Genomic DNA, 14,412 nt, shown 5'->3' with positions numbered 1-14,412 from the left:
CTCCGGGCTTTTATGAAGTTCAGAAGTCTTTGATTGTGCACTCTCAGCGCTCCCTGTGGAGGAATCGGTCTGCTCAATAACTGAGATGTAGAATGTAACTGTGTTGGACACACGGATGACGAAACTTAAGCAATCTGTGGGCCTGCATTTAAAGATACAGCAGCTAGATACCCAAAACTTTAACTCAAAAGTACAGTTCAGTTATAAGATAGAGAAACAGAGACCAGGCCTAGCAGCACTCTTTATAAGATTATGAATGCATCTGTGAGTGTGTGTTGTGCATTTCTTACAAGTTTGTCATCTCCTGGCTCAGAGCCTGTTAGCATGTGTGTGGGAGTAGACTTATCGGCCTTCCATGTGTGCTCATAGCAGGCGCACTTTTTACTACTGACAACAAAGCTTCAACAAAGCCTCTATTTTTACGGCGGGATACAACTAAAGCCTGATCATTATGCAGCACAAAGCGTAAGAGCCCCTTTCAGCGTGCAATGAGAGTGAGGCTCGGTTGTCATTAACCGATGCCGCCATGCTAGCCCCGGACGCGCCGCTTTGATCTCTAATGAAGCTGCGTCCGTTACTTCTGCTCTTACTCACTCACGCCACCTTCACTTTTAAAGATATTCCCTGTGTGAGTGTGTTAGACGCCATGTGAGGCCCTGCACACACACTCACACACACACACACACACACACACACTCTCACACACACACACACACACACACACACATATCAACACACAAACTGTCTGGACTACCTTGCTGTCTCAGTCAGACCAAATGAAGCTGAAAACTTTGATGTCTCTGCTGCTGCTGGTGTGATCAATCATAAGTCTCCCATTAAATGTCAATTGGTGCCATGGCTTTTTTCCCAAATTTTACTATGCAGAGCTCTGGGGGTGCAACAAAACTAAAGCGACAATGAGCTCCTTTTAATAGTTTCGACTTTTAAGACCCACCACCAGGTCCAGAGTTCAAAGTTGGAAGCTTCATAGAAACCGCAGAGATGCAAAGACAGGCTACAAGTGAACACACTCAGACACGCACGGTGGTGCCAACGCCTTTATAATGCTGCACCTTGGACTTTACAGAGCCGTAAAGAGGAGAAGAATCATTAACGCTCAGGACTTCAAACGCACCATGGCATAGAAGTGGTGCAGTTTGATGCAACTTTACATATATGTGTGCGTGTATGTGTGTGATGGTTGTGGTTTGTGCTGCGATTAATAACCTGCTAATTGGCCTGCAGGGTATAAGGTGTGGGGTGAGGGAGCTGAGACACACTGAAGGGCGTGTCCTGCCAGGATCTGGGTGGGAAGCTGTGAGAGAGGAAAGATGTTTTACAAAATATAGTACGATAAAGGAAAAGAGCAGAATATTCTGCAACAAATCTAGTCCAAACCAGCTCATTTTGACACAGTCTGGAATTGAACAGGATCATTTGATAGTCAACACCAGAGCCTGTATGATCACAAACATCTAAAATAATCAGAAAACATTAAGAACTGATCAGGTGAATAATCTGTGGGAAAGTGTTTGAAATGTTAGGCAGATTTAGACCCTTAAGAACAAACAGATCCAGTCTTGAATAAATCTTTTAAGGTTTAAAATGATTCTTCAGCTAACACAGGATATCCATCAAGGAGACTTCAAGTTAGATTTCCACTCATTTCCATACAATCAATGCAATGTTGACATTAAAACAATTTTCTCATCATTGGAAAATGTAGGTTTCCTTAAACATTCACTTTCCTGACTGGTAGTTTGATCCTATGCAGTAATAGACGTTTCAAGTGCAACCCGATATTTGAAGGCTGACTGTAAAGTCAGAGTTGATATTTCTGAGTCAGTTTGTTTGATCAAGTGTGGAGGATGTAGAGTAAAAATGTCCAAAGTTTAGCATCGTTATGACTAAAACTTAATCAGAATCCCCCCTCAGATAGTTGTATTCACCAAGCCCAAAGCCAGACATTAAGTAGACGTCGGTAAGATAGTCCATTATGAGATACAGTTGGAGGAAAGATTAGTTGAAGAAATGAAGACACAGAGATTGTTGGTGGAGGAGCAGATGACTCCCCTGCTCCTTTCTCCCCTGGTTGGCACAAGGCTGCTGGCTTGATGCCTTCTGTATCCTAACTGTTTCCTGACTACCACAACCGTACTTTTCACTCCATGCAAATAAGCATTTCCCCTTTTGCACATGCACAATTAACTTGCTTTTTTCTCCAACTGTAACTTCGGGAAGTTTTGCTTTCGTGTTTCAGCTCAGTGTCTCCTAACACGGACGAGCTTTACTTTTTGTATCTTCTGCAGCTGTAAAGTAATTTACAGATAAAACAAAGGAGGAAGTTGGGTTTAAAAGCTTGTTTATACATCAGTTCTCATTATTCAGGCATACAGAGCAGATGTGGTAACATTATAGTGCCGTCAGCTGGGGGTTGGAGGTGGTAATGACCCTGCGGATTACAGCAGCCGTCAGTCAGTGAGCCATAAAGCCATGTTGGCTTGTCACCCAAAATAGTAGTCTGATAACAGCTAAAGAAGAACTATAGGCACAGACCATTCACATCATCACTGATATCCAAGCATTTAGGCACATGCACAATATTGCCAATTATTTTCCCTGTATGTGGTTCATCCCTGTTAAAGCTCTTCCTCTGTACACTTGTTGGCTCTGCCAGCCAGACGCACATAGAAACCCGACACCGGCCTTTTAAAGACTTACAGAGCCTCACATCTTTGCCCGCTGAAAGAGGCTCAACCAGAAACCTCCACCTCCTGCCACTTAACACAAAACTAACATGTTCCTCAATATTTCTTCTGCTATGTTATTGCCAATTACTTTCTTGATTAATGATATTCTCTATAAAATGCACAAACAAAGAAAAGAGTCATCTGTTCTTAGTGACAGTATGTTTTTGTGTAGAACATCACTTTTCATTTAAAAAAAAAAAAAAAAGTTTTTAGGAGAGAGACAGAAACCTTTTAGCAGAGTCAGAGTCATGCCTAACAGAGAAGTGGTGTGTTAATGGTTTACATTTCCTCTGTTTTTAATCTCCTTCCTCCGTCCTCCCTCAGGTCTCTCCATGGCAACGAAATCTCTGAGCTTCCTGATGGCATCTTTAATGATGTGGCCTCACTTTCCCACTTGTAAGTATCAACACAACATAAAAACTGTGTGTCATACCGTCTGCATCTGAGTTTCTAAAGTCCACACATATGTACACGCTCACACACTTGCAGGCACACAGGGGGTCTGGTCAGACACCCAGGGAGCGTGTCTCACAGTGGCCAGTCTGTAGTCCTCTTTGGTGGGCTCCACATGAGCCAAAGCCCTCCCTTAATCAGCTGCAGTCCTGTGGTTAGAGCAACACACAGACCCCTCTACTGTCTCATCTCCCTGTCACATCTCTGACACACGATCGCTTACACACACACACACACAGATTCTCCATGGTCTGTGGACTTTTGTGGGGGTCTTTTGTCTGTTTGTTTGTTTATGTCTGTAATTCCACGTGTAGCCATTATGTGCTTGTGCTGGTATCTAAGGACACATTTAAAGCTACACAGAAGTATCTTTGCTGTTTGCCCTCTGAAATCTGGCCTCCATAGTCACAACTTCCCCCTGGGAGTCGCAGATCAATAGACCTATCAGTGACAGAGATGGAGAGCAAGAAGGAAGGACAGATAGAGCCAAACAAAGACATATTTTTGGAGAACAGCACAGGAGTCAAGGCTGCATGAAAACAGGATGAGGGGAGGGATGGAGGGGAGCCATTGATCCACAGTCACAGTCAAGTGGCTTTCATGTTAGCAGATGTCAGGTGTCAGGTATTGGCGCGGCCCTGAAAGACGAGCCTGTGTTCTCCAGTAATGGAACAGCATCGATTCAGGAGTGTTTGTGCATCCAGCGGGAGGACAGAGCAGCATTGATTCACGACCACCATGACAGAAGTGGTTAAGAGTGCCTTCTGTTAACACCTCTGCCTATAATCAAGACGTGGTCCTCCAGATTATGTATGGCACAAACTGGCATTGGGCATTAAACTGCATATCAGTCCTTTACTCAGAGAAGAAGCGTTTAAATAGAAAAGTACGCCAAGTGGATTTGGTTCATTTCACGCAAGGTTGTAGAGACACCTGCTGGTGAGATAGTGCACTGCAGTGATTTGTTACTGAACTTGATTGAATAGAGAGCGATGACATTAATTAATTATTTATCCTAATACATGTTCGTTAAGTGCAGTATGTCATAATTACCAGAATGTTCGACTACATGTGATTTTACTTTTGGCTGTTCACTACAACTATACACTCGTGGTAAATAAAAACAGTATAAGTAAGTCATTGAACAACAATACAATAGTTTTGGCCAATTTATAGTGGTCGAGTTTGAAGGTTCAATAGAGTAAAAGGTTAGGTAGTTATGGTAAACTGCAATGAGTCTGAGTAATATGATCAGATTTTGTGGTGACATTTGTGAGTGTAAATGAATCACAATGCATGCTGCCTTCAAAGTAAATACCGAAGAAGGGCAAGGACCCTTCATACTGCAGTAAAAGATAAAATATGCAATTTGGTATGAAGCCATATTACATCATCAAATCAATAACACGTTATTTCTTTCTGTCACTCAGGGCGATTGGTGCCAACCCGTTGTACTGTGACTGTCGCCTGCGCTGGCTCTCTGACTGGGTGAAGACCGGCTACAAAGAGCCTGGCATCGCCCGCTGTGCTGGCCCACACGGCCTGGAGGGCAAACTGCTGCTCACCACACCTGCAAAGAAGTTTGAATGCACAGGTGAGTTAAACTGAATAACACATTGCTGTGATGTATGTGGAATAGGTATCTTTAACCAACTCCTTCCTGACATGCTGACATTTCCGTAGGAGATGTGGACGCTGCAGTGCTGGCCAAGTGTAACCCGTGCTTGTCCAGTCCCTGTCAGAACCACGGCATCTGTCACAGCGACCTGTCTGAGATCTACAGGTGCAGCTGTCCTCCAGGGTTCAAGGTCAGAGCTGAACAGTGCTACCAACTAACTTTGCATATCCACTGATGTCTACCTCAGTGTGATGCACGTTGAACCCATCTAAATAACTTCACCTGTTTCTCAGGGCAAGAACTGCGAGATAGCTCTGAACGCCTGCGTGTGTAACCCGTGTGCCAACGGAGGAACCTGCCAAGTCAGTGAGGAGGATGAAGGAGAATACAGGTCAGAAAGACGCACTTTACAATCACAACACTTCGTATTTATCTGGTGATCAACGTGCATGTTTGACAGTCTAAGTGTGTTTTCCTCACAGTTGTGCATGTCCGCTGGGCTTTGAGGGCCCCACTTGCCAAACCAACATTGACGACTGTGAAGACAACGACTGCGAGAACGGTGCGACCTGCATCGATGGAATCAACAACTACACTTGTTTTTGTCCCACCCACTACACAGGTGAGTGCATAGTGCACACTTTAGCTCAAGATGTAAGTTGACACAACAACAACCCCAAAAAGAAGAAAAAAAAAAATCTTTTCTTAGTCATTCTTAGCCCCTACACAACCCAATATGGCCCTTCAAAACTCATTTGGAAAGAAATGAAGAACTTCTGAACAGTCTCTGACTTGATTGAATAGATTAAAATATGAAATTGATTATGCTGTATTAATTAATTATTGGGTTACCTTCTAGTTGAGTTTTCCATGTTAAAATGTTACAATACTTTTACTGTGCAGGAGAGATGTGCGAAGAACTGGAGGATGTGTGCGCCCCAGGACGGAGCCCCTGCAAACATCAGTCTACCTGCCTCATCACCTCCACTGGACCAAAGTAAGTGATTTCTAAAGGCATCATCAGATAAAGCAAGATGTAATGATGCTTTGGATTGGAAAATGTGTGTGCAGCTTGATTCCAAATTTTGGTTGCATGTGTTGCAGGTGTGTGTGCTCTCCTGGTTATGTTGGTGATGACTGCAGTTTAGACTACAATGACTGTGAGGAGCATCGCTGTCAGAATGGAGCTCAGTGTTTGGATGAGCTCAATGGATACTCCTGTATCTGTCCTGAAGGATACAGGTGAGAAGAACTCAAACATGAACATGATCAACTCTAACTATTGCTCCTAAGTTTCCTGTACTTTTCTCATCTTACACCCAAATATAACAATGCTCATTTCCTCTATAGCGGTCAGCTTTGCGAGGTTCCCCCATCTGCACTGTCCCTGTGTGAGCTCGCTGACTGCCAGAACAACGCCCCCTGTGTGGAGCGAGGTGGACGGGCGCTCTGTCAGTGTCCGCCAGAGTTTGGAGGGCCACGCTGCGAGAAACTTGTCAGCGTCAACTTTGTGGACAGGGACTCGTACCTGCTGCTCTCCGACCTCAAGAACTGGCCTCAAGCTAACATCACTCTTCAGGTACTCACAGCGTTTGTTCATAAGAGCTGGGAAAAGTAAAGGGGGGGGGGGGGGGGGCTAAAGCAGGAGTGCTGGTTCAAGCAGGAGTGCTGGTTCAGCCTCTTGCCCCTAGTGGGCGCCAAAATGACAGTTCCTCACAGGAGCTTTAAAATGAAAGAGGTAAAGAGGTAAAAGTACAAAGTAGTCCCTTAAAAAGAATACTCAAGGAAAGTAGAAATGCCGAAATCTCTACTTTAGAATTACAGGAAGTGTTTGCAATTCAATATTTCCCTTCTTTGAAAGATAATCTGTTCTCGTGTACTGGTGTCCCAGTGAGTGGTTTCACATTGCGTCATGCTATTAAGAGGCACAATGCGTTTACAAACTTTGGCAGCCTTACGCACACGCACACACACACATGCACACAGCACTGCACCAGTCAAACAAAAAAATGTTTTTCCTCTGTAGGTGTCGACAGCTGAGGATAATGGTATCCTACTGTACAATGGAGACAATGATCACATTGCAGTGGAGCTCTTTCAAGGTCATGTCAAGGTCAGCTATGACCCTGGTAGCCAGCCAGGACATGCCATCTACAGGTGAGGTTATCGTGTCTGCTTGAAAGGCCGACACTTATTGTCATTATTGTCTGATATGTGATGAGAAGGTGACTTTTTAAATCTCATGTCTGATCTCTGTTTCTGTCCTTTTCCAGTACTGAGACGATCAACGATGGCCAGTTCCACACAGTGGAGCTGGTGACGTTTGACCAGATGGTGAACCTGTCCATAGACGGGGGTCTCCCTACCACAATGGACAGCTTTGGGGCAGTGCGGCCCCTCAACGGGGAGGCTCCACTTTATGTGGGGGGTAGGGGCCCTCTCCAGAACACACCTCCTTCCTCTGCAGGCACTCTTAACTACTACACTACTGTCAATCACCACCCCTCCCCCTCGCTTTGTCACCACCGCAACCAAACCCTCCCTTCAACCATGCAACCCTTCAACCCCATCCTTTCCCAAACCCAGACCCAAACCTTGTCCTCCACCTACACCATCCCCTCCTTCAGTCATGACTGTGTTTTTTAGGGGCCACGTATTAACTTCCAATACAGAAATAAGTTTGAATTACATCACATAACTGAATGTTATTACAAAATGTCAAACAAAAAATAAAGTATTCAAATAAAAGATCATACACTAAAGTAAATAATTAATAAAAAACACTTAATCATTCACCAAATCTACAGCCAATCGAGTATTTCTCTTTGTTTACAGTGAGTGAAGTACACCCTCTAGTGGTCAACATCAGCACTACCAGGCACAGTCTTTACTCGAGATTTGTTTGGTTTCTGCATGGCTATACTTGTATAACACAGGTTATACCTGTAAATGTCGTCAGTTAGCCTGAATCTGTTTGTTATACTTGTTGTCATGTGTTGTGCTGTTTATTATTCATACTAGCCCAGGAGACATGTTTTCATACCTGTTTGGCTTTTGCTGTTTCAAGGATGATGTGTCCTCTAGTGAAAATGAAATCTTAAAGTCTCTTCAAAAATGAGCTGCATATATTAATTGAAATTGAAACTTTTGGACACACATATTTGAAAATCCCTTCCTTCATTACCTTCATACCAGCCCTGTGTTAGATGTCTGTATGTGATCCAGCCTGCAGGTCTTCACACCTTTAAACATTCTCTCCCTCTCTTTCTTCCTGCAGGTATGCCGGTGGACGTACATTCAGGTGCTTTCCGGCTCTGGCAGATCCAGAACGGTTCCAGTTTTCACGGATGTATCCAGAACCTGTACATCAACAACGAGCTCCAGGACTTCACCAAGACCCAGATGAAGCCCGGCGTGGTGCCGGGCTGCGAGCCTTGCAAGAAGATCTACTGTGTTCATGGCATCTGCCAGCCTGATGGAGCCCAAGGACCGGTGTGTCACTGCCAGCCAGGCTGGAGTGGGCCGCACTGCGACCAACCTGCTACCAACCCCTGCCAGGGCAGCAAGTATGTTTGTGAATGAGATCAAAAGTGCTGTGCACAGCAAAAGTATCATTGCAGACATACAATGGGCAGCGGTGGATAAATACCGAAGCCCATACATGAACATAGTTTGAAGGGTTGAAGTTATTATGAAACAATATCAATTCAATACTGAGTCCTCTATATGACCAACCAAATGAAACCAGAGCATCTGCTTAAAGATGACTATTTTTACTGAAGGCATTGCACCTTTGCAGACAGGTCACATTTTAAAAGGGCAAAGGGCAGCAGGCATGCTTAAAGAGCCTTTGTTCACAGGCTGTGGAGCCACAGCTGTTATTTTAACTTGAATCCTGTTTTTAAGTCAAATGTTATTCTTCTAAGTAACCCTACTCGTCAAATGAATGTGGTGTGACTGAGCCTTTTCAATGATCTATAAAACTGTTTCTGACAAATCAACTTCATTGATTTACTGATAAAGGAGGAAATCTTATCAAGGTCATAATGTCTTTACCAGGTGCGTTCATGGAAAGTGCATCCCACTGGATCCTCAGTCTTACCGCTGTGAGTGTGTGGAGGGTTACCGCGGCGCCCTGTGTAATCAACAGGGGGAGCTGTTCAACCCCTGTCGTCGCCTTAACTGCAAACACGGTCGCTGCCAGATCTCAGAAACTGGAGACGCCTTCTGTCACTGTGAGAGCGGTTACACTGGGGAGCTTTGTGATGCAGGTGCGTTATCCTATTGTGAAAACTGAATATTTAAAAGATGACTTGGTTTGGTGCCTAAATAAATATTGTTGGGTGTTTTTCTTTGTTTTCCAGAGTCTGAGTGTCGAGGGGAGCCAGTGCGAAATTTCTACCAGGTACAGAGAGGCTACGCCATCTGCCAGACAACACGCATGGTTTCCTGGGTGGAGTGCAACGGAGTTTGTGACTCGGGAGCATGCTGCGCCAGCCAGCGAATGAAACGCCGGAAATACACCTTTGAATGCAGCGATGGCACCTCCTTCAGCGAGGAAGTGGAAAAGACCATCAAGTGCGGCTGCGTGGGCTGCATGTAGCACCATTCACTCCCATTTCCTGTTGCTGCTGCCAGGCAGAAGATAGAAAGAAAGGAAGAAAGAGGACTGGAGGAAAGTGAGGGAGGGAAAGATTGAAAGAAAGAGAGTATAAAGAATATATATAAAACATCTATCTATATATTAAGGACAACAATGTTTGTAAAATAGGACATTTCCTCCCCTTCTAAGGGTGTGTGACCTACAGTAACACAGAGAAACCAACATCATGCGCCACAATGTAGACGTGACAACAACGGCAACACAACCATTGTATCTGCAACATTGTTCCAAGGGGTCCAGGGATTTTAAAGGTGTTGCATTCAGAGTGAGGCATCCCTCCAACCCAAATTACCCAGTGTGAAATCCCCATCCATCTACAAGGCCTCTGACAGCCAAACCACCATCTACCATCTTTACTTTGTGGAGGCAGGGAGAGGACAGCGGGGTCGTGCCTGGCTAAGAAGAGAGGCAGAGAAAGACAAAATGAGAAGAACAGAGGGAAAAGAGGAGAGCTGGACCGTTTGACTTGGCAAAGCTATCTTGAGTTGAGCTTGGCTGGGTTACCTGGACTGGGCTCGATGACGTTTGGGTTGAGTTTAAGTTGGTGCAGCAATTTTTTTTGCCAGGAGAAAGTCATCCATCCACACATGCACATGTAGAAGTGAACAAGGAAAAGGTAAAGTGAGAGTGGCACATAATGCAGTGCGGGTGTTCAGGCCAGGTGGTCTGGTGTCACAGCTTTCTGCTGTCAGATAACATAGAAACTCCATAAAAATAGAGACTGCACTGACTGGCAGCACTGAAAAGGACAGTCATACACCTGATCACACATGCATGGTATACATACATTTACAGCAAACCAACATGGTGTTAGAGGTGTCCAGTGGTTATCAATCTCCCAGCATCCATTGCCTCAGGGTTAGGATCATTTGGATAATCCCGCCCCCTTTGAGCAGGTGGTCGTTCAACCCTGCTCCTCTTGATGCCTGCAGTATTAAACGTGTGCAAACTGTTGCATGTGTGGAGAAGAGTTTGCCAACAAATATGTCGTGCTTCTTAATATCATTATAAATGTTCAAAAGGTTGCAGAATCATCCTCTGATTTGTGTTTTATTTCGTCTCATTTCTCATATTGGTTTCTTTTTCTTTTTGTTATATTTTGTCATATTTTGTGTCATGGTGTAACCTAACTCCTTTAGCCGCCCCCAACCCTTTATATAGAAATGCCTAACAGATTCTAATATATATATATTTGTATTTCATTTTGGTATAGTATTTTTCTATGTTAAAGAGTAAGTCTGTTTTCAGAAGCTTTGGGACTGGTGGAAAGGCATTCAGTTGGTTCCTTAGGTGTTTTTATTTGTTGGTGATTCATGACATAAAAAGGCCATAAATACAGCAGCTGGTTGGCCTTGTTGTATAGAAGGCAGTATTGGTCTAGAATGATGTTTAATATTGTATATGTTGTCTTCCATGTGTATATTACATCTAATTCATGAGAGTCTGTGCTTGTTTTTATTTATTTTATCTTAAGGCGTTTTCCTGTAGAAAGTAAAAGACTCAAACGTTGCTGACTTTCAACTATTTACAAAAATTTCAAAAAAGATGAAAAAAGCTCAAATAATGAATAAAAATAGCATAAAAATCTGTAAGGTATTTGTACCATCACGTAATAGCGAGTTACTACAGTGTTTCCCTCTCTGGCTCAGACATTCCTCATTCACTGCGGGGGCTGGAGAGGTTCGAGCGGGGAATAAAGGAACCACCCCCCCCCCCCATATACCTTGTAATTACCATGCCACACTTAAAGGCTTTAGATTGTTTTCATCTTTGCTTCATTGAAGTGCTGGGATTTATCTCCATGATTATCATTTGAAAGATGTTTGCCACAGAGAGGAAGTGTTTTTTATTTCTATTTTTTTGTTTGCAAGAGTTAAAAATAGTCAAGCTCAACTGATCATAAGCTGCTGTCAAGCCAGAAGAAAAAAAGGATGAAGCTGCTTCCTGCTAACTTTCATGTTGAAGTACATGAGTACATCATCCTACATCTGTATAAATACGGCATGACGTATAACATGCCAACTAGTGACAGATTATATACGAGAACAGTCTGGACATTTCCATGTGTGTCAGCTTTGACTGGATACCCACACACAAAAAAACGAAGAATCGGTGCCAATTACAGTGAACACAGTAGTCATACCTGAATGTATAAATGTGTATAGATAAATATGACCTATGCTTATTCATGAAGTGGTAACTTTTAGCTGTTATTTAGTTTCCAATGTAAGATATAGAAATCACATACTGTTCAATAAGTGACAGTCCATCAGGATGGCTTACAGCATTGTTCTCTGCAGACTGGGATTGTGTTCATCCGTTTCGCTGATCTAAATGTTGAAAAGTCTCTTTATGGTGTGAACGGCTGCAGACCCAGATCTCAGCTCAGTACAATGCACACAAAGCTCCTCATCATATTGCTACCCATGTTGACTTTGTTTTCCATGCTGTTGATGTGATCCAGTGGTGTACAATAGCATTAAAAGAAGATCTCATTAAGGATACTGATGAACAGTCACTGTAATTCTTAGGCTCTGTGCCTCATAAAGGTGCATATTTAGTCCAACGTGGCTTTCTTTTCATGTCTCCTTTACTTCCTCTGCACTGATCTGTACTGGACTGGTGCATTCAACTTCCTGGTAGACATCTTAGTGGTGCTTGTGCTATATTGAGATGTAATTCAGTTGTCTGGTCACATGACTAGAGACACAGATCTTTCATCCTATGAACTATATACATAAATGTTATTGTAAGCAACACATGTCTCTGTTGTATTGAACTGGTGCAAAAACTTAAGAAATATCCCTGGTTGGGTTCTGTCTGTTTGTTTTTTTTTGTTACAGGATTGATGGTGGGATTAAAACTGAAAACTCCCAATAATGCTGAATGTATGTAGTGCCACCGACAAAATGTTTACCAAACCTCCACTCTTTTTCATTAATTAAACTTAAATGTGTGTGCTTTTAAGAATGTCTTGTGTGTTTTAATTACCTTTTGTGTCATTTGAAACTAAACAGGTTTCGTTAACTTGCGTCCCAAAGCATGATCCGTTAACATTTCTATGGCCCTCAGTGAACCGCCTTCATCAGTGCGGTGTGTGATGAAGGTTGATGAGGTAATGGATATCCTGTGTGTTCCACACACTCACTTTAACTGGGCCAGCCCACCCAGGTATACTTACATCTCACCAATCATGAGATCCTAGAGATATGAATGAGTGTGCACTCTTCTCGCTCTGCCCCTCACACTTCTGTTCATTGTGACAGACAACCCCCCCCCCCCCCCCCCCCCCGTGCTGAAAACACACTGGTTGATTTTGGCCTTCTTCTTTCTAATGTTAACTTAAGCTATTGTTTTTGAAGTGCAGCTGTTCATACACGATGTAGTTCGGGAATGTTACCACGTTGGTTTGTTTGGAGAAACAATGTAGCTAAATTAAATCTAAAATATCATCAAAAGAATAAAGGTTGAATTACACAATTATAAGTTGCAAATCCAATTAATTTATGAATTGATATTGATTGGCCAAATCGATAAATAAAATCTGCTGACATTGGATAACATGCCTGATTTGATGACACTTTAGCTGATAGACAAGTGTTGATGTTAGCATTCAATTGCCTTGTTCCAGCATTAAGTTGTAATATTTTTCTTGTTAGCAGGCTAACATATTAGCCTGTAGTCGCTAATGGAAATGTTTGCTCATTGAAGAACTGAAATATAATGTTCATCCAGATTTTGCCCATCCAATTTCATTTTTATTTTCTTCTGATCAATCAGGAGTAGAGCATCTCATCAATGCTTGTTGGACGTTCGAACCAGCAATACAGCAAAACACCATTTTGGCATCATGTTATCTTCCCTGAGCTTGACATTAGAAGGAGAATTTGCTGAGTGAGAATGGACAGTAGACAGTTTTTATCATGATGAACAATTATAAGTCAAGAATGAAAAATATATCTATATATTTATATTATATATATTACCCGTTTATATATTCAGTGCAGAGCAGGTATTTTACATACTTTTGATGCCTCGCTTGCAATATTCTGTCCTGACTGATGTTTTTTTTCACAAAGAGATGGAAGTGAGAGGATCAGAGAAAATGAGGTTTGCTGCACCCTAAAAACCCAGTGCAATACATAACTGAAACAGTGAGGTAGTGTCAGGTCTTATTCTAACAGCTGGCTGACTGATTTCTTTCTTCTTCTTCTTTTTAAATAGAAGTGAATGAATTCTCTTCTGTCACATTGGTTTTGGTAGGAAGTTGTTTGTTAATCCTCTGATTTCAGCAAAGGCTGGGAAGGCCAACTGTTTGCCAATCTGTCCCACAGTGGGAGATTCCTGAAGTGCTCAGGACTTTTGCTCATGAGCCGTATGGTAGGTCCCACCATCTGAAAGCCTTCATCAGTGAGACCGTGGCATTTCAGAAATCTGGCAGACTTGCAACAAGGGCAAAGTACCCAAGGAACACAGATGCCTCAACTGCCCAGTTCTCTGGACTGGAAGTGAATGCACTGACATGACGAGGTGGAATTCTTTCAACTAGGTGCTTAATGATCACAAAACATCGATCTGCTATTAACGTGTCCTGGGTGATCAGTTATCGTAGATAGCTTTCAGTACTGCAGTTCAAACCTGGCATTGAATGAGTTATGTAATCATGTTTGGATCTCACTTCACATCTCTCTGGCCCTGCATACAGAGTGTAGTAGGCGTTACTTTAGTGTCACCCAGAGGTATTTGCATACAAACTGCTGAAAGTATTTGACTACATACATCTCAGTCCACTTCTTAACATGTCAATGTGTCTTGGTTGTGTTTGCACAAAGTAGCAACCTCTGTGGTGGGAAAAAAAGTGCACTAACGACAGAACCTCAGGTGTGCTTATTAAAACGGCCAGTTTTACAACAGAGAGAAACGTTGAA

At 42.9% G+C, this 14,412-nt stretch overlaps 1 protein-coding gene across 3 annotated transcripts in view; it reads left to right on the top strand.

The window, feature by feature from the left end:
- slit1a (slit homolog 1a) overlaps positions 1–12,451 on the top strand; it is a 92,521-nt gene extending 80,070 nt beyond the window's left edge. For 2 of the 3 annotated variants that reach the window (XM_079362252.1, XM_079362251.1), the window contains 13 exons: positions 3,075–3,146; positions 4,634–4,797; positions 4,887–5,011; positions 5,115–5,212; positions 5,304–5,443; positions 5,725–5,818; positions 5,926–6,063; positions 6,172–6,400; positions 6,848–6,978; positions 7,095–7,288; positions 8,099–8,387; positions 8,881–9,092; positions 9,186–12,451. In XM_079362252.1, the coding sequence (XP_079218378.1) occupies positions 3,075–3,146; positions 4,634–4,797; positions 4,887–5,011; positions 5,115–5,212; positions 5,304–5,443; positions 5,725–5,818; positions 5,926–6,063; positions 6,172–6,400; positions 6,848–6,978; positions 7,095–7,288; positions 8,099–8,387; positions 8,881–9,092; positions 9,186–9,424 (2,125 nt within the window). In that variant the 3' untranslated portion in view covers positions 9,425–12,451. The remainder of the gene's footprint in view (positions 1–3,074; positions 3,147–4,633; positions 4,798–4,886; positions 5,012–5,114; positions 5,213–5,303; positions 5,444–5,724; positions 5,819–5,925; positions 6,064–6,171; positions 6,401–6,847; positions 6,979–7,094; positions 7,289–8,098; positions 8,388–8,880; positions 9,093–9,185) is intronic. The other variant, XM_079362253.1, reaches the window with a different exon arrangement.
- Positions 12,452–14,412: the final 1,961 nt, after the last annotated feature.

Source organism: Symphodus melops, assembly GCF_947650265.1.
Source record: "Symphodus melops genome assembly, chromosome: 15".
Classification (NCBI taxonomy): domain Eukaryota; kingdom Metazoa; phylum Chordata; class Actinopteri; order Labriformes; family Labridae; genus Symphodus; species Symphodus melops.
This window is presented reverse-complemented; position numbering and strand designations above follow the sequence as displayed.